Source organism: Myripristis murdjan, chromosome 19 (assembly GCF_902150065.1).
Source record: "Myripristis murdjan chromosome 19, fMyrMur1.1, whole genome shotgun sequence".
NCBI lineage: Eukaryota > Metazoa > Chordata > Actinopteri > Holocentriformes > Holocentridae > Myripristis > Myripristis murdjan.
In genome coordinates, this window is record NC_043998.1 from 10,203,712 (window position 1) to 10,221,715 (window position 18,004).

General features: G+C 43.7%; 4 protein-coding genes across 6 annotated transcripts; all 4 read right to left on the reverse strand.

The window, feature by feature from the left end:
* Positions 1-81: 81 nt before the first annotated feature.
* mylpfb (myosin light chain, phosphorylatable, fast skeletal muscle b) lies at positions 82-3,246 on the reverse strand. The gene is made up of 6 exons (XM_030077783.1): positions 3,188-3,246; positions 2,496-2,594; positions 1,143-1,323; positions 615-693; positions 465-513; positions 82-352 (listed from the first exon to the last, which is right to left on the reverse strand). Exons 1-6 carry the CDS (start codon positions 3,188-3,190, stop codon positions 251-253), a joined length of 513 nt encoding a protein of 170 aa, XP_029933643.1. The 5' UTR covers positions 3,191-3,246; the 3' UTR covers positions 82-250.
* Positions 3,247-5,280: 2,034 nt separating this feature from the next.
* Positions 5,281-8,694, reverse strand: LOC115377416 (sesquipedalian-1-like). 2 transcript variants are annotated; one of them, XM_030077119.1, is made up of 4 exons: positions 8,573-8,694; positions 7,969-8,086; positions 7,171-7,474; positions 5,281-5,914 (listed from the first exon to the last, which is right to left on the reverse strand). In XM_030077119.1, the coding sequence occupies exons 2-4, from the start codon at positions 8,047-8,049 to the stop codon at positions 5,481-5,483; spliced, it is 819 nt and encodes a 272-aa protein (XP_029932979.1). In that variant the 5' UTR covers positions 8,050-8,086; positions 8,573-8,694; the 3' UTR covers positions 5,281-5,480. The 2 variants fall into 2 exon arrangements, with proteins under 2 accessions (XP_029932979.1, XP_029932980.1); XM_030077120.1 differs by lacking the exon at positions 8,573-8,694 and adding an exon at positions 8,374-8,557.
* Positions 8,695-9,208: 514 nt separating this feature from the next.
* Positions 9,209-12,155, reverse strand: LOC115377450 (zinc finger and SCAN domain-containing protein 21-like). The gene is made up of 3 exons (XM_030077178.1): positions 11,963-12,155; positions 10,943-11,133; positions 9,209-10,776 (listed from the first exon to the last, which is right to left on the reverse strand). The coding sequence occupies exons 2-3, from the start codon at positions 11,130-11,132 to the stop codon at positions 9,842-9,844; spliced, it is 1,125 nt and encodes a 374-aa protein (XP_029933038.1). The 5' UTR covers position 11,133; positions 11,963-12,155; the 3' UTR covers positions 9,209-9,841.
* Positions 12,156-12,301: 146 nt separating this feature from the next.
* LOC115377452 (rho-related GTP-binding protein RhoG-like) lies at positions 12,302-15,908 on the reverse strand. 2 transcript variants are annotated; one of them, XM_030077179.1, is made up of 2 exons: positions 14,214-14,617; positions 12,302-13,545 (listed from the first exon to the last, which is right to left on the reverse strand). In XM_030077179.1, the coding sequence occupies exons 1-2, from the start codon at positions 14,401-14,403 to the stop codon at positions 12,647-12,649; spliced, it is 1,089 nt and encodes a 362-aa protein (XP_029933039.1). In that variant the 5' UTR covers positions 14,404-14,617; the 3' UTR covers positions 12,302-12,646. The 2 variants fall into 2 exon arrangements, with proteins under 2 accessions (XP_029933039.1, XP_029933040.1); XM_030077180.1 differs by lacking the exon at positions 14,214-14,617 and adding an exon at positions 15,393-15,908 and having other exon boundaries at positions 13,338-13,545.
* Between the last annotated feature and the right edge of the window lie 2,096 nt (positions 15,909-18,004).

The window sequence follows — 18,004 nt, forward strand, 5'->3', positions numbered from 1 at the left end:
TATTGAAAATAATCCCATGTTCCCCTGTTGGTACTCACACACACACAAACACCCCCACAGCCTTCAGTCCTCTCGCTCAGGATCTCGATAAGGGAGACAAGTCTTTCGTTGTGCGCGGGCAAGGGGAAGGAAGAGCGGGCCAGGGTGCGAGCGTGTGCAAGCGAGCCACGGATTTGGAGAATGGGGGAGAGTAGATGGAGGAGGGGAGTAAGGGGGTCGGACAGAGGTAGAGATCTTGAGAGAGGCGGATTTACTCCTCCTTCTCCTCTCCGTGTGTGATGACGTAGCAGATGTTCTTGTAGTCTACGTTGCCAGCCACATCAGGGGGGAAGGCAGCCCACAGGTTGGTCATCTGCAGGGGAGAAAAGAAAGACACGGCTTACAAAACGGCCTCCACAGGGATAATGACAGAATGGTAGTAATGACACCATATGAGAACAACTAAAAAACAGAGACAAGCTCACCTCCTCAGCGGTGAACCTGTCGCACTGGGTGGTCAGGAGCTCCTCAAGGCTGGAGAGGGGAAAGGAGTGGAAAAACAGACATGAGACAACAGATCACATGTGAAGACCATTCACCATTGACAAGGTTAATGATAAGCAAAGGCCCCTTACAATTCCTTCTTGATGCTGCCAGTGGCCTCGGGGTCCAGGACCTTGAAAGCGCTCACGATGACGTCCTCGGGATCAGCACCTAGCAACAATAGGAGGGGCTCTTTAGGCTGAAGCATGTAACATGAATTGCTGTAAACACTGAATGCCAAAAATAAAAAGGTTATGTGGAACATTGCAGTTAACACCAAATAGGTCAAGGTTGTAAAAAAAAATCCCCCTGCATCAGTAAATAGTTTATGAACTAACACAAATAGCAGCATGGAAGCATAGCTGTGTAAGTTTAGGTGTGTTAGCCCATTTGTTTTCAAAGAGGGGCCTTGAGGGTCTTTTTTTAAAGCATTCATGTTTTAATCTCAGCACTTTTGTCAATGTTCAAGTATGACTGCTAAAAGATTTAATTCTTAACACAAACCCAAATATTTTTCATATCAGGATCACTAGAGAAAAATCCCTTCAAATGGGGGTCCACAGCTTAATGAAAGTCAGCTGGAGCATGAAAGAAATCCGAAAACCGCAGTGTCAGCCTACCCTTCAGCTTCTCGCCGAACATGGTCAGGAAGACGGTGAAGTTGATGGGGCCGCTGGCCTCCTTGACCATGGCCTCCAGCTCCTCATTCTTCACGTTCAGTTGGCCCATGGTGGCCAGCACGTCCCTCAGATCGTCCTTGCTGATGATGCCATCTCTGTTCTGGTCAATGATTGTGAAAGCCTGCCAGAGGGTAAGAAGGAGAGACGGGGTCAGCAGTGCCAGACACACAAGGCTGGTGGCTGGTTGCCAATAAAAAAAATCAAATATGCATGCTTGATGGAGTAACCACGGTGGAACCTGAGGCACCCAGTATTTTCATGCGCCTCAGTCACAGGATTTGCATATGACAATCACTTGAGCGAGCCAGTCTGCCGACACAAATGTGTAAATGTGAAAGGGTCTTCCACTTCTCCTTCCACATAGCTGCTCGCAGCACCCAGTGAAACCAAAGAAGGCACCGGAGGCCTTGGCAGCTGGTGAGACACTTGTCTTCCCAAGGTGTTAAAACGGTCTCGGAATTTGAGACAAGCCCCTTGCGACATTTAAGGAGGTGGTATCGATTACAGCTGCCACCACCCCGCCCTTTTTCATGCCTTGTGACTAATTCTACTGTCTCGAATGCTCTTTTAACCTCCAAAGCCTTTACAAGGGTGAGATCTGCCACTGTCGCTATTGTGTTTCTGCATATTTGCTGTTTACTGAGATTATACCTCCAAAACTGACTACTTGATACCTGACAGTGACTATAGATAACTTCCTAGTTGAGCCTAAAGGAGTAAATCTAAATCATCAAAGGCGATTCTCTTGCAGTAGCAAAACAATGAATTTCTTCCCCTTTCTTGTGTTATTTTCTTCATTCCTAGTTGGAGACTTAATGTCCACAGGTATGAGGACCTTGAGCAAATTTCTGTTCTTGTCCCTTCAGCTACTCTTTTCTGCTTAAATTAGCATTTGTGTCCCCCAGCTGTTAGGCAGCATTCCAGGGGGGTCGCTGGGGGAGTTTGAGTCTGTGGCCGACCTCAGGGGGAGACTGCTGTCATGTAAAGTTTAGATTTACTGCTGGCTCATGCTGAGGAGGACATTTTTGCTGCCCTGTTGCCAAACTGATCAGGTCTATGCCTTGGACACGCTCTCTCACATTACCTCCTCCACCATATGGGCTCCACAGAATCTATATTCTTTTCTCGCATGACCCTTGACCTTATTTACCATGACCTCTAAAGTTCTCCTGCCGTATTTTTTAACCACAGGATTTCAGCTTCATTTAAACACTGCTATCTTGGAAAGAAATCCAACTAGTCCTATATGGTGTGGCTAACATGGAGTGTGATATGTGGTGAAGAAAATTTTACCTCCTTGTACTCCTGGATCTGGCTCTGCTCAAACATGGAGAACACGTTGGAGGATCCACCCTCACCCTGCTGCTGCCTCCTCTTGGCCTTCTTGGGTGCCTATGACGGAGAGTAAATCACATTTTAAACATACATCAACCAAGGGACAGTTATTCCTGCCAACACTGGGAGAGAATCAAAGGACGCAAAAGAGTCCCAAACTGATGGATCTAACAACCTCTCATCTTCTCTGAATAAGGTAAGTACAGAACAAAGCTTGACTAATAGCATCAAATGCGGCTGATGTTGCTGTGATATTTTGAATCACACTTTCTCGGCACAAAGCTTTTGTGAAGAGTTGATTTTCTCTTCAAAAAATCTTGTCATTTTAATTCTATCGTCCAGTCTAGGCTACCATGTGGTGTAACAGGTTTGGAGCCTTAAATGAAGTGATCCCCAACCAAATTTCAACATCAAGACCAAGGTTCAAGATGTTAGTCAATTTTTTAGCTGAGGCAGCCATATAAGAGTAAGATTGGGTCCAAATCCACAGTTTGGGAGGCTCAGCTCTAGAGACCTCTATAGTTTAGCATCACAAGCTGCCGGTAATCCAGATTGAAACTGCATCAGTGATACTGTCATCCTATCAGATTAGTGAAGAGAAGATCCTAGATCCTAGAGACCGTTCTTCCAAGGAACATGGCCACACTCACCATCTCTCAAGTTTGTGGGGTTTTAGTTGGTCAAGAAGAGAAGCCTACGCCAAGCCGATGTGACTGACATGTAAGTGTTGGACCCTTGGGGTCTTATATACTAGCCCAGGGGGGCTAACTTTAGCCACACCATCAGGTTTGGCAGGAAAAGAGAGCTGCAGGAAAGTAAGAGAAAGAGGGAGGAGTAAGGAGATGGCCGGGGATATCATCTTTCCGATGCTCCAAAATAGGCCCCAGGAGTCTTGGAATGAGGTGAATTCAATGCCAACACACAGGCCTGACTTTGGTGTCATCTGTGGACTAATATGGGCAAACTGGACATGGCAGCCTGGGTGACTATTCAACTGCCCACCTGGCCTCTTTCTCCTCATCTTCCTCCTGCCTTTCTTTGTCTCTTCATCACCTCATTCATGGCATACTGGGAGTCTTTGTTGTGTCTATTTTTATTTCTTGATATCATCCACAGTGAGAGGGCAGAGAACAGCCCATTGTGATGGGCTATTTTAACTCTTATTCCATTTATGTAAACCAGACAACTGTCCTTCAGAGAAACTGACCAATGTTGTCATTAATAAAAGGCAACAAGCGGTGCCAATGTGTACCTCAAGTGGCCATATAATTAAGTCATCACCTGTCTGAGGGAAAGATCAGTCTGCAGTTTGTGCCCAGTACTACATCCGCAGTGGCCAGCAGGATATATAAACAGTCATGAAATATGAAAACAGTTGGCGGCCGGACATTGGTTCAGCTCCAGTAATTAAACACTACTACTGGCCCTCTAGAAACTGTGACCTAGCATGAATGACTTGTAAACAACCGTGCCTTGATATTGACACAGGCTGCATTAGCGAAGACTTCCTGGAAGCATGCACAACCTTTATTTGTATATTCTGAAAAAAATAAAATAAAAATAACAAAATGTGTTGGTATGTTAAACCTATTAAGCAATTAATTTAAAACAGCCTCTAAAAGCACACTTCATGTTTCATCCGAATGCTGTTTCATTACTTTTGTGCTCCAGTAGAGGTGCAAGATGACAGAGGCTAGATCGAAGGAAAAGTGCAAAGAGCAACTGCCAAAAATAATGCTTCATACTATTTAATCAGTACACCATTTACATTGGAAGTAGTGTGATATGTACATGAGTGGTAATAAGGCCTTTGACAAGAAATATTCCACATATTGAAGATGGAAAACACCAAGTGGTGAAGGGACTAAATGAAGAACTTTCCCACCATGGAAGCACAAATATGGGTGGGTCCTGGAGATGCCCAGTATAGTTGCTTTAGAATATGGCAACACTGGCCCACCCACCCAACTCCATATATGTGCTCCATAGGCAGCCATCTATCATGCAACTGTACAGCAATGGTATGTATTGGGATCCAGCACCCGCGGGAACTGATACCCCCTCTCCCCTCACAAACTCCCTCTCTTTGGCATTTGTGGACCTTCTATCTCATAGGCAAAATATGACCTAGTTTAAATATATAGGTCCAGTGGGTTGCTTCCATCAACATATATCTCTGGTGTTGAGTTTTCCTGCTACAACATGCTATCAATGATTATTTACATCGGAGAAAATCCTTTTCCAGAGAGTCGCGCAAAACAAAACTGTGTGTGACGAAAGGTTTTAGGAGAAGCGCAGCAACTGCAAGTAGAGAGAGAGAGAGAGAGAGAGAGAGAGAGAGAGAGAGAGAGAGAGAGAGAGAGAGAGAGACGGAGAGAGAGAACCATCAAAGACCATAAAAACAAGACAGCTGTACAGACTGAAATAGCGCTGCCTCCCCCCACCATTCTCTTTCTCAGCCATTTTGCCCATCCCGTTTAAAATTCGACAGCCTTCGCCCTTCTTGGCCTCCTTTGCCCTCAAATGACATGTACTCCTTTTTTTACCCAGCAGACGCACCCGCCTGCTGTCAGGCAAAAGTGATTTACAGCCTTAAAAGAAAACACTTGTGGACAGTCATATGGTGTACTTGAGTGATCAGGAGCCTCTGATCATCAATTCCTCACTTTGCAAGTTTGTCTTAGTGTTGTTGTAAATCCTTGCGGTGTGTTCATGTGAAATAACTGGAACAAGGAACAAAGGATAGGAAGGATAGAACAGGACAACGCTGGTCATTTATTGACTCTGGGTATGGCAAATATGACATTAGCGACAGCATATTCTTGAACATTTTGAACATATATAAATATAAAAAATAACTAATGAAGCTCAAAGTCCCACTATTTACACAACAGATTTGCAATGTAATCTTTATTGTTGCTGCTCTATACATTCACACTGTTATCATCCAAAATCAATCAAATCTTCTTCCTCAACTACTTGAGCGCCTTTTCCCCTTTTTGACCAATCAGCAATCAGTTCCTTCACCTCCTTTCCAAACTCTTGATGCAGTTTACTGAATTCCTCCTTAGTGATTACTCCGACCGCTGACCACTCCGCCATGGGCGGGGCAGGACCATTAACAGGTGCCACATTTCCAGGCCTCTTGGGCCAGATTTTGGGTGATCTCTTACTGCCTGTTTTGGAGGGAACAGGTGGAGCCTGCAGCCTTGGATTGGCGGTAAAACCAGATCCCGCTCCAACACCTGGCCCCGGGCACACAGGTAACGTTGAGGTGCCTGTGCTCAGCCAGGCAGGGGGAGGCGCTGCCTCTGCTGTGCTGTTACCAGGCAGGGTCAAACTCTTGGCAGAGTCACTGGGGTGCATTTTCATGGCCTCTGAGGGACGAGCAAAGACAGATGGAGAAATACATGACCAAACTGCTGCAATCACATTCACTCAGAAAATAGAGTTACCACAGAACATCCTCTAAAACACAGCATGATAAAAGCCTCAGACATCTGATAGTAATGAAAAGCCACTGTTCAATGGGAACTGGTGTGAAACAGAAAACAAGACGCAAGTGAGCTGCTTTGCCCCAAACATAATCACCCTCATATCTTAAACATATAAGTTATCCTAAGGCGATTAAAACCAAATTAATGCATTTTTTAGCAAAAGTTTCTATGTCAACATACTTATCTTTGCATACAAAATATTATAATGAATCATATCTTAAAGCATTAAGGACTTACAGTACATTATAGTAGATATAGTAGCAGTTATAGTACAGCAAGGTGCCCCAAAACCTAATCAGATCATTTATTCTCTAGGGGGAAACTGTGGAGTATGAAATTTGTATTTTGTATTGTTATTAAGTTGCTGAGTTCACAAAACTCTATGATCCATGAGAGGAAATTTCTTGTACAGCCAGAAGTACCACACAACTATCAGACACATTATAAATAAATACAACCAAGGATTTTTGCTGGGGTCTGGAGAATATTTTGTAGGTATACGGTCACATTTAACATTCATGAAAAAATTGTAGCTGCTGTGATTTGGATATTACACTTATTCATACTGTGATTTTGATAAGATTCTGATTAACTGTGCAGCCCTACTTGACACTCTTAAAGTTGCAGTCATGATTAGATGACTGCAATGTATTTTCCTGTCACAGCAGGGTGTTTCATAAAAAAACTGTGTTTTGTTTTCTACTCTAAGGCTAGAGGCCAGTGTTACCACGTGCTCTTATTCAAATGTAGCCTGACACAAAGTTTCTGTTTGCTTGTTAACATTCACACAAGCTTTTTTTTAAATAAAGGAGTGAATGCTGAATGGGATTTCTATTTTGTGGTGGTATCAAATCATGTATCAAGGATTGAGGAACTTCACTGGTTCAACTAAACTCTTTTACTGTGACATCCGTACTCGGTATAGACAGAAAGGTGCCACCATGATGGCATAATGTCCTGCAAACTGTGTACCATGGCGGAGGGACACACCAAACATTAGTAAGCTGATGTGGGGCTGTGAGCAGTAATGTTATGCTCCCTACAGCTGGTTTCCAGAACAAAGGCCGCTCTCATTCCCCCACAGAGAGAAGACTGTACCCTTCAAACTCAAATTATCCCGTCTGCGTCTCTCTCACCTTGGTACTGTTTCTGCAGGTCCATCACTAACACGAACAGGTAGCTGTGTGTGGCTGAAAGAAGGGCTTTGATCCAGCTTTCCTGACTGGCCTGGTCCTCGGCAGCGAATTTGTAAGTCCGCAGGCCCGGCTCGCTCCACACCAGCGAGAAGGCGAACTGCTCCTCCGACTCGCACAGCTGGACGGTGCAGCCCTCCAGAACAATCACCCCTAAGAGGTCCCGGTCAGTGTGCCTCTCCTTGTAGAAGAGGAGGTTCCCCTTCAGCACACACCAGCGCTTCTGATAGGAAGTGTTCCTCTCACCCTGTGTGACAGTGTTATGCCATCTCAGGGTTAGCATTGCCAAAACAAATGGCTCACTTACTCAATTTCTTACTCAACTGGTTTGATAAAAATCAGCATCCCACAGCAGCTTAGTGGAACGTGTTCCACAACATTGAATGATTTTACTAAAACAAGCAGCAAAGTGAATTTTCCCCCCAGTATGTTTAAACATTCAGAATAGGAGACTCTATGTCTATTTACATTTATTTATTGTGAAGCACTTTGAGCTGCATTTCTTGTATGAAATGTGCCACACAAATACAGTTTATTGTTATTATATTGAGACTCATCATGATAATTTTCTAAGCACGGCTATAGTAGGTGAATCCTTAAAGCCTGTAAGGCAGGTTGAGGCACCTGCAGTATGGAGTGGTTGTCTGTTTCACTTTCTTTACTATTCATACAGCAGAGAAATTAAATCTGATGTGCTTTGGCGGATAGGAAAGATACTTAATTATCCAAGTAGTCCCTCACCTTCTTGTTGAGATACCCTTCTTTGTCAACAGGTGAGTTGCAGGATTCAAAATAAGACAGGATCTTTCCATGGATCTTCATCTCAGCATCCCGGATGGTGGTACTGCCATACCTGAACCTGCCACACAGCACATGAGACACAAAGCAGAAGTTCACTGCACTGACAGGCGCAACATCAGCTGCTGGTTTTGCGGTGAGGTCAAGGCGCTCAGTGTTAAGCCTTCCTCCGTGTTTTCCGCCTGAACATGCACTCACAAATCCTCCAAACACACTAAATGAAACCATCATTGATCTTAGTCTTCTTCTGGATTTTCAGCACCTCGGAAACTTCCGGGTGGTCAACTTTAACAGCCATTTTTTCATATTTTGAGGAAGATGCCAAACAAAACAAAAAAAGCGTCATACTGTGGTTTGAAATGTGTCGCCTCAGCGCCTCCCTGCCTCTGCGTTAATAATGAACCACTCGCCGCTATAATAAACTTCTCCTGCGTTTTATGGCTTCCTTGTTGCGCTGGGACCCGCTTGAACTCGCATATAATTTACAAACAGGTACGTCGGGACTGTAGTGATGCTGTAACCGTCCAATTGTTTCCTGTTTACTCACCTTTCTGAGAAGTAGAGATGTGTTTCGCCTCGCAGTGGGTGTTGTCAAAACACTTCCTGGTAGCTAAGGTGAGCGCAGCTCCACGTCAGCGGGGCAAAGGCCGCCTCCGACAGGTCAGGCAGGGTGTGGGTTCCCCTCTCTTACATCCAAATAATCTGTTCTACTGAACCATGCTTTTTATTTTAGTGAAGGGTTGCACAAAGCGTTGCCACTGGATTGCACTGGCATCAAACTACAGATCTCCATTTTTTAAAGCCTTTGTCCTGGAGAGTCCTGTCTAACAAGTTTTTCTGTTATAGAGAACTATATAGTCATAACTGGTGGGAGGTATGGACAGTGAGACAGGCTTTCACCAGAGTGACACTAATTAAACGATTTCTCCTCTTGAAATGCTTTGTGGTGGTGAACCTGGTAAACTGCATACCCACTTTGAGGGCAATAGGTGACCACAAGTGCTTCCAGTTGCATTTTCTGGTGTGTGTATCCTCAGTGAAACATCCTGGTGTCTCAGGAGTGCAAGTGATCAGCTGCTACACATGTAGTATATACAATATTACTTACCTAAACTGACTAAAACCACCTGGGTTGTCAGATTAACTAAGATGAAATAAACACATCCACAGCAAATTTCAGTCATTCCAGCAAATCAGACTTTAATAAGCATCATGCCATTCACATACAAAATTGTGTTTCTTTTTTTTTTTTTTATATATATATAATCACAGTATCAGTTATTGTCTTTTGTGTATGTGGTGTAAAATGAGATACATTCTGTACATGACCAAACATAGTGCTACATTCTTTAACACTGTGACAGGAGGAACCCTGGAGTGTTTTAACCTGCTAAAACACTCCACGGGTCCCCTGGATAAAACATCACTGCATTCACAATCCACTGCCTACTGCGCTGCATTAGCCTTATGTGTAAGTGAGTTCTTTACTGAGGTTCTATTTAAGTGTAATGAGAGGGGTATACAGGTTAGCATCATTAGCACACGACTGGCTATTTGAATGGCAACAATGCATTGTTTGGCTGGCTCACACCGTCAAACAGCAAGTTGCTCCCTGCAAAAGTGCACCGTAAATTACAGGAGATTTTGATTTTTTCTGTAGCTTACAATTCAAACACCCCACAGCAATTTCTGAAGTTTCTCTAAAGGAACAACATGATCATCCTTCATGATTTCCCAGCAATTCCAGCGTGCTGATTTCACTACTATGTCAAGAGTTGCAGACAGAAGAACAGACAGAGCAGACACAAGTGACCGATCACTTGTGGTCTCTCCATACTTGCTGTAACTGCAGTGTCTCTCCAATGTGGATCTTCTGATGTCGTTTCAGATTCTCCCCGCGACTGAAGCTCTTTCCACACTGGTGGCAGTAATACGGTTTCTCCCCTGTGTGGACCCTCTTGTGTTTCTTCAGGTCTCCCGCCTGGCTGAAGCACCTCCCACACTGCAGGCAGCCATAGGGCTTCTCTCCTGTGTGACAGCGCTGGTGAATGCGCAGGTTCCCCACCCTGCTGAAAGTCTTTCCACATACAAAACAGATGTGTGGGTCATCCCTCCTGAAGTTCTCCCTCCTGTTTTTCCTCCCGTCGATGGAAGCCCTGTTGGTTTTCGCAAACCCATACCTCCTAGATAAGGCGTTGTGATTTGAGTGAACAAAGACGAGTCCATAAGGTGCGGCACTAACTTGTGGTGTCTGGCTCTCAGCAGAGTCATGACGAGAAGAGTTGCAGCTTAAATCCATACAGCCGTTATACGTTTCTTGAGAGGCTGGCTGCTCCAATATGGTGCAGTCCGTTGGCTGTGGTTCACTTTTGATGACAGGGGGGCTGGCGCCGAGTGGAGCGCTGGAGGGAGAGGTGCTTGCAATGTCGGGCACGTCAGCATCCCGTTTTGCGCTGTGCGATGTCTGCACAGTCACTGCCTCCTCAGTAATGTGAGTCACCTGCTCCTGCTGCACTGGACAATGTTCCACTGATGTTTGTGCCAAGTTGCACTCAGCTTGTGATTCAGCTGCATCCAGTTCTTTGGATTCCTGCTTCAAGTCAAGCTCAGGTTTGAGGCTACTTATTGGTTTTTGTTCTGTCTGAATGACTACTGAGTTTAGCTTCAGACTGAGACTTAAATCCTGCTCTTGTTCTTGTTTGTCTGTGTCTTCTTTTTCTTCAGGAACAGGACCACTTCTAAGTAGAGGAGCTGTTTAAAAAAAACAAAACAAAAGACACACACACTAAACTTCAGTAACTTGTGTTTGGTAACTCATTATCCATGAACAAGAGATAGTTGCTCCCATGTGAGGTAGCTACACCGTATCTACTGCCAAATGCCCTTTCAGTTTTGGTGAAACATTACTTGTACCCACGTGTGCTCTCTCTGGTGATCTTGTCCTGGAGCTCCTGCAGCCTCCTCCTCAGACTCTCGTTCTCTCTCTGGGTCCTGGCAGTTTTCTCCTGGTACTCCGACACCGTCTCCTTCACCACCTCCAGCACCTCATGCACAGCGACGGTCAGCAGCTTGGCCACACGGGCATTCAGACGCTCAAGTTTAGACATTCTACAATGACAATAAAGATCGGCATTACTGAACAGCAGCTCCTACATTTAAGGGCAAAAGAGAATACATTCTACATTTTCCAAAAAAACCCTCTGCTTTAGGAGCTGCAATTTATATGTCTAATTACCTATTTTTTCCTAGTCTTGTTTGCTGTGTGGTTAGACGACAGGCAACAAGAAGTGCAAATTAACTCAGCGGTAAGTTAATCAGGTACATCTCTATACTTCAAATAAGAGCCTTGAACTTTGTACTAGATGCAGTTTCCATAATAATAAAACCACCACAGACTGTAGATGTGTTAACACTCTACCAACAGTCTCTCCTAAACCTACAATCCACTGGATCAACACTGTAATCTGTGATGTTATGGCAATACACAACCCCCAGCTGCTCTATTTACAATGAGAGGGAGTCCGCTTCTGTCGCCTGATCCTGAGTTGGTCTGATCATTAATTAGCCCTTACATTTAAATTAGTGTTGTCACTTTCATGCCAGGGTGATGATGGATGCTTCCACAATTATTTTACTAATTCATTTAAACGGGAGCTCAGTTACACATCAGTCAGAAATTTTAGCTACAAGGCATTGCAAATCCCTCTGTCGTTGTTTATCATAGCAGGCAAGGGTAAAATGTTTACTACTGTCCAAACTGTTATACATGCACAGCTTAGCACTTTGATACTAAAAACACTTCAGTGGTATACACCTTTATTGAAAGGTAATGACGTTCTCCAGCAGGCTAATGCACTTTAAATAAAAGTTAAGAGCTATGTAACTTGCCAGCTAACGAGCTAGTGCAGCAGGTTAGCTACAGCAGCTAACTCCGTACCTTTCGCTTTCCCTTTAAACATCCCACTGGTCCAACGAAACTCTCCAAAGCACTGCTGCGTTAGCCCGACATTTTTTTTAAAAAGCGAAAGCAAACTTCTGAAGCTGATGAAAACACTCAGGAACACTGTTCGACCGTGCAAACAAGACCGCTGCACAACATTTTGCACCTCCGGATGTAAAATCTCAAGTCCTTCCGCGTGTGAGCTGGCTTTCAAAATAAAAGTCACGGCGTGCTTTACGGGTTTATTCTTCAGTCATCAACACACCCGACGCAGTACTCTTGTTCTCCAATTCACTTTATTCATGACATCAATTAACCAATAAATATTAAGGCAGTATGACAACAAAAATATAAATCACGCTTTTTTCAAAGTTCTCACAAAAGTCACATCAGCAATGAAACGCAACTGAACAACAGACCTATTCAACTAGGTGTTAACTGTGAAACCACATACATATTTATGTATATTTATGTATTTATGCATGTACTGAGGCTCATGCATATGACCTAAAGAGTCTAAGTGACAATAACTTTAGATGCAGCACTTTTATACACCAGTATAATATTGTATATCATAATCAGTGAGAAACTCTGGGTGGCAGAAATGTGATTTTGGTTTATAAATAGATACCATCGTTAATAACACCACATGGCAATAATTCAAAGAATCATTTACTTCCCTCACTTTACACTGGGCTGCCTGCCGATGTGGATTCTCTGATGTTTTTTAAGGTGGCTCGACTGACTGAAAGTCTTGCCACACTGCTGACAGCCATAAGGTCTTTCACCTGTGTGGACCCTCTTGTGCTTCTGCAGGTTCCCGGCGTGACTGAAGCACTTGCCACAGTGCAAACAGCAGTATGGCTTCTCCCCTGTATGACAGCGTTCGTGGATCCTGAGATTCCCAATCCTGTTGAACGCCTTGCCACAGACGACGCAGCGGTAGCTCTCATCCTGTTTGCTTCCAATGCTAGGCCTCCTGGTACCTTGGACCAGCTCAGGGTGACACTCAAACGGGAACGAGTCTACAAAGGTGCTGAGGCCATCTGCGTTGATGTAGTGCACCAAGCCAGGCAGCGCTGGGTTGTCTGAAATAGACTCATCGACTCTGTCAGTTTCTGCTGCACCACTTCTTTCCAAATCTCCACTTGGGAATAACAGGTTCTGGCCTGGATGTTCCTCTGATGAGTATCCCATTGGCTCAGGCTCTGTTTTCACCACTGGGGGATTTGCGGAGCTGGAACTGCTGCCAGGTATTGCATCCGATTTCAGCTGTCCCATAGACTTGTTTTGGTCACTGTCAGATACTGAAGGATAACCTGTTAATGCTGCACTGGTTACATGTGACAGGAGCTCATGAAGCTCTGTGTGTACCAAGCTGCCATCACCCATCTCTGAGTCTGCTGTGTAGTCCGACTCATCCAGGCTGCACTCTCCCCTCCTGGGTCCTTTCATTTGTGTCTGGATGAGCTTTGGTTTTTGTTCCTCGCCATTCTCTGGTTCTGGTTGCTGCCTCACATCATCTTGCATCGGCTCATCTTCCTTGATTGAAGAGGCAGGGGAAAGAGCAAACTTGCCATCTGTAAATGACAGGGGATTAAGTGAAATAGAGAGCCCTGGAATTGTCTAGATGATGTGGGACATTATAAATTAGGGATGAACGAAATATCATTATTATATCATTATCTACATCTGAACATGTGTGATACTAATATCTAAAAAGCAATCTTATGGACGTTACCAAACTTAGGGGTAGGGTTAGCCTAACACAGTGATTGATCTGATCAAAAAATATTTTGTAAAGTAATTTTCTACATCCAGTTGGTATTATTATACCTTTTTGAAATTTTCTCTGTTGCTAAAATATTCTTGAAGCATTGGGTCAAAGCAGAGGTTGCAGCAAAATGTTTATTTAATGCAGCTTAAGACAGTGTTTGGTCTGTTCTGATCAATAAAATAACATCATTTTCTACATCTTTGTGGTATTCATTTTATTTTATTTTTAAGAATGTTTATTTTTCACAAGGCATATTGTATATATTATCGCCACTGAAATAACTGGAATAAATATCAGGGTATTCAATTTTGTCCATATCCTACATCTCTGCAATTAATAAATAACTGATGCTATTGTGTGACTGGACATGGCTCTGTGTGAAGCAAACACACACACACACACACACACACACACACACACACACACACACACACCGTCTCTCATCAGCATGTCTGCAACAGTGAGGCTCACCTGCAGCCTGCTTGGTGATCTTGTCCTGGAGCTCCTGCAGCCTCCTCCTCAGACTCTCGTTCTCTCTCTGGGTCCTGGCAGTTTTCTCCTGGTACTCCGACACGGTCTCCTTCACCACCTGCAGCACCTCATGCACGGCCACTGACAGCAGCTTGGCCACACGGGCGCTCAGACGCTCAAGTTTGGACATGATTTACAATCTGCACGTTCATGAATCGGTGTTCATGTGAGGGGGCTGCGTGTCCAGGAGGAAATAAGTGCACGCAGGACAAATGGACGCTGGAGGATTTAGTGGGATGCTGGCTGATGCTCGGCAAGTGCAGTGTTTGTTTGTGGACGGCAAACAACACGGACAGCCGCTCTAGCTCCACAAATTATCCATACAATACAAACTGCAGCGCTCCTTTCAGAGTGAGATGTATAAACACTCATAAGACCCGAAAATGCAATTGGTGGACTAGTTTTTTTAATTTGCCAGAGGTTTTTTTTTCACCCCGGCTTCCGTAGTGTCCACGCTTTGCCTTATGGTTAATGGTGTTTACTCAGTTTGGCTCGCGTACTTGAAGAAATTGTAACTTTCAGGGATCATACTATCACTATCCTATCAGTGTGTGTGTGTGTGTGTGTGTGTGTGTGTGTGTGTGTGTGTGTGTGTGTGTGTGTGTGTGTGTGCGTGCGTGCGTGTGTGCGTGCGTGCGTGCGTGCGTGCGTGCGTGCGTGTGTGTGTGTGTGTGTGTTTGTTTGTGTGTGTCTTTAGCATTTTTGTAGTCGCCCACTGGAAATTGAGTAAATATTTTACAACAACAACAACAACAACAACAATAATAATAATAATAATAATAATAATAATAACACAGTTGAAACAAGACAGTATCAAACTTCTTTACCAAAAGAGGAGTAACCTGAAATTCCACTTCAACATAAATTTAGCAATGCATGAAAATTTAAATTCAGATTCAAATTACAAAGTGAAACACATCCCAAAGAAATGACAAGCTGTTCCTTGTAATAATGATGCTAATTAGAAGAATCCAGAGCAAATTCAGTTGAAAGCCTGTAAGTAATTATCATTAAGCATCATTCATCCAAAATCAGCTTTCTTTGCCATCACAGTCTCTGTTATCTTTAAAAAAGTACACAGGGTTTTTTAAATTGTTGATGATGGAGAAAAGCATGTGCAGCCTCATCGAACACCTCGTTTATTCCCTCTTGGTTGATAGCAGCACATTCAAGATATCTGACGGCATGTATTTCCCTAGCCAGGGCCGTGCCCTGCTGCTGAGTCACCACGGTCTGATCCTGCTCCCCCAGCTTCTCCAAGACCACCTGACTGTCACGTAAGTCCCTCTTGGTTCCCACAAGCAGAACAGGCACCTCAGGGCAATGGTGTGTCACCTCTGGGTGCCACTTGGTCTTGACAGCCTCATAGGACAACGGGCAAGCAACGGAGAAGCATATGATGATGACATCGGCTCTGTGATAGGTGAGCGCGCGAAAACGTTCATATTCCTCCTTGCCAGCTGTGTCCCAGAGTTTGAGGCTCACAGTCCTGTTGTCTACACTGACCTGGGTGCTGTATGTGCTGCTGAAACCGGGTATGTACTCCTGAGGGAAGACCTTTGTGATGTAGGTATAAAGTAAATAGGTCTTTCCTACTGCACTGTCTCCGACCACCACACAGTTGATGCTTTCCATTGTGATATCTTCACCTCCACAGACACCTGAAACAAAGGCACAGAGCATCATATCCAAGCATGCCTCTTTTTCACAAGTGGTGGATTCTGGTCTTGTATTATGAACTACAACCTCAACCTCTGTAATGCAGCTATTCCCCACAATGTGACAAACTATCAAATCCACTCTGTTAAGACCAGTTGAAATCAATTATATAGAATTGTATACTGGTAACCTAAGACTTTTTCATTTCCAAGCTTCTTTCATACTGAAAATGAAGATCCAAAGACAGACAGAGGCCCACTGTGTATGTGGATCAAGTAACCTAAGATCTAGTATCATTACCTTAAAACATTTCCCTCTAGGATTATCATTTGGAGAATTATGACCACAGGCAAGTGGACATCTATGAATACACAAGGTAAAATAAATAAATAAATAAATAAAACTCACCTCAGCTCTCTTGTGTCTTGTAGGCTGTGAGGGAACCTAACTGATAGAGAAATAGAGAAGGTACAGCTAAGAAGCATTACATCTAAGGCTGTGTTGTGCTGAAAAAAGTTACATCAGGCTGTAAGGGAAATTCATGTAAATGTGTAATTTTGTAAATGTGTAATGTGTGTGTTGGGTAATACCTTTCTTCATTCTTGCCTCAAAGTGACGTAATGAGGTGTTGCAGTATTAGTCACTTCCTCAGTCGGAGAGGACTGTGCAGCTACATGTGCTGACCAAAGAAGTTCCCCTGAGGGGCCTAATAGGGGTGCAGGAATTTATGGGCATAATTTAAATTTTTCCAGGCTATACATCATCTATCCAGTTATCGTTGTCCTTGACTTTGATGAATCTTAGATGGATTCTGCATCTTATTAACCAACTAATTGACCCAATGTTTGTGGGGGGAAGGCATGTTTTCACACGCCCAGCTCTGCAAACCGTCAGAGTTTAGATATTTGGAATATTTGGATTTAGAATAGGATGGCATAAAAGCTCCTGTATGTGTAATGTGTAGGTGGCCTAATACTTTTGTCCATGTAGTGTATGTAGTCTCTCAGTTCACCCGCCTGTCCTGGATCAGTGTTCCCTGGAGGCAGGACGGCCTCACACTGTCTAAATCACACTGTCTGACCTCACTCACCAGATTGCAAAAGTTTTCCTGGAGGATCAGGGACACACATTTCCCACTGTAACTTCAAAACATGTTAAGCTCTCTGATATCAGTGTCTTGACAGACTTGGCATTGCACTGACCAAGCCACATTTTATGGCCTTTTATGGGGAACGCTAGACATTGTTTTGGATACTGTAAAAGACTCATTACCAGGAGGATTCAACTGGGATTTGAAATTTGTTTATCTCACACTGGCTGATAAGGATTAGTGCCAGGACTGAGACTGTAGTGACCATGATCATTCCCTAATTATGTTGACAAAGTTTACATTGTACTTCATAGACCCCTTTGATTTTTTTTTTTTTTTTTTTTTTTTTTTTTTGGCTAGAAGTACATTTATAGATATATTTATATACAATGTCTTTTTTTGTATAGGCCCAATGTAAAGGAGTGATGCAGGAATGCAGTCCAATACACACATTTTACCACACAGATATGCCATATAAGTTTATTTGAATTCAAATTAAAACAGTGAAAAAAGAAAGAAAAAAAATCAGAGGTCAACACCAGCTGTGTCCAAGGTCGCTTCTCCTCAGCAGCATCATAACATATCATATCATACTTGGCATCATCATCCAATTCAGGTTCAGTCTTGATCTCGTGTGATGAAAGAAGTAGAGGAGAATCAGGGGAGCTGTTTTCAAAGATTGAAACTCCAGTGGTAGAGTGATTTGTAACTGGTATTATTACTGCATCGTGGGATGCTGTTCCATCTGGGACGCAGGACAGTGTTGCACAACTCCTGTGAGACAACAAAGGTGACACAGCAGAAAAATGTAACCAGTGTTTACAAGAAGACTAAACATTTCTGGCTCCAGATAGTTGAGTCTTTTTTTTTTCTTTATCATTGCTCTTGGTCTGTTTGTTGTCCTGGAGCTCCTGCAGGCTCCTCCTCAGACTCTGGCTCAGTCTCTGCGAGTTCTGGCAGTTTTCTCCTGGTACTCCGACAC

What these genes read in the sequence shown, in the direction of transcription:
- mylpfb (XM_030077783.1), bottom strand. An exon ending in GGCAGCATCAAGAAGGAATT is followed by an intron (nt 514 to 614) that starts GTAAGGGGCCTT and finishes TCCCCTCTCCAG; the next exon opens with CCTTGAGGAGCTCCTGACCA. An exon ending in ACAGGTTCACCGCTGAGGAG is followed by an intron (nt 353 to 464) that starts GTGAGCTTGTCT and finishes TCTCCCCTGCAG; the next exon opens with ATGACCAACCTGTGGGCTGC.
- LOC115377416 (XM_030077119.1), bottom strand. Translation starts at nt 8,049, where the DNA reads ATGAAGATCCATGGAAAGATCCTGTCTTATTTTGAATCCTGCAACTCA. An exon ending in AAGGGTATCTCAACAAGAAG is followed by an intron (nt 7,475 to 7,968) that starts GTGAGGGACTAC and finishes ACTGTCACACAG; the next exon opens with GGTGAGAGGAACACTTCCTA. An exon ending in CCTGCAGAAACAGTACCAAG is followed by an intron (nt 5,915 to 7,170) that starts GTGAGAGAGACG and finishes CTCGTCCCTCAG; the next exon opens with AGGCCATGAAAATGCACCCC.
- LOC115377450 (XM_030077178.1), bottom strand. Translation starts at nt 11,132, where the DNA reads ATGTCTAAACTTGAGCGTCTGAATGCCCGTGTGGCCAAGCTGCTGACC. An exon ending in GATCACCAGAGAGAGCACAC is followed by an intron (nt 10,777 to 10,942) that starts GTGGGTACAAGT and finishes TTTTTTAAACAG; the next exon opens with CTCCTCTACTTAGAAGTGGT.
- LOC115377452 (XM_030077179.1), bottom strand. Translation starts at nt 14,403, where the DNA reads ATGTCCAAACTTGAGCGTCTGAGCGCCCGTGTGGCCAAGCTGCTGTCA. An exon ending in GATCACCAAGCAGGCTGCAG is followed by an intron (nt 13,546 to 14,213) that starts GTGAGCCTCACT and finishes TGTCATTTACAG; the next exon opens with ATGGCAAGTTTGCTCTTTCC.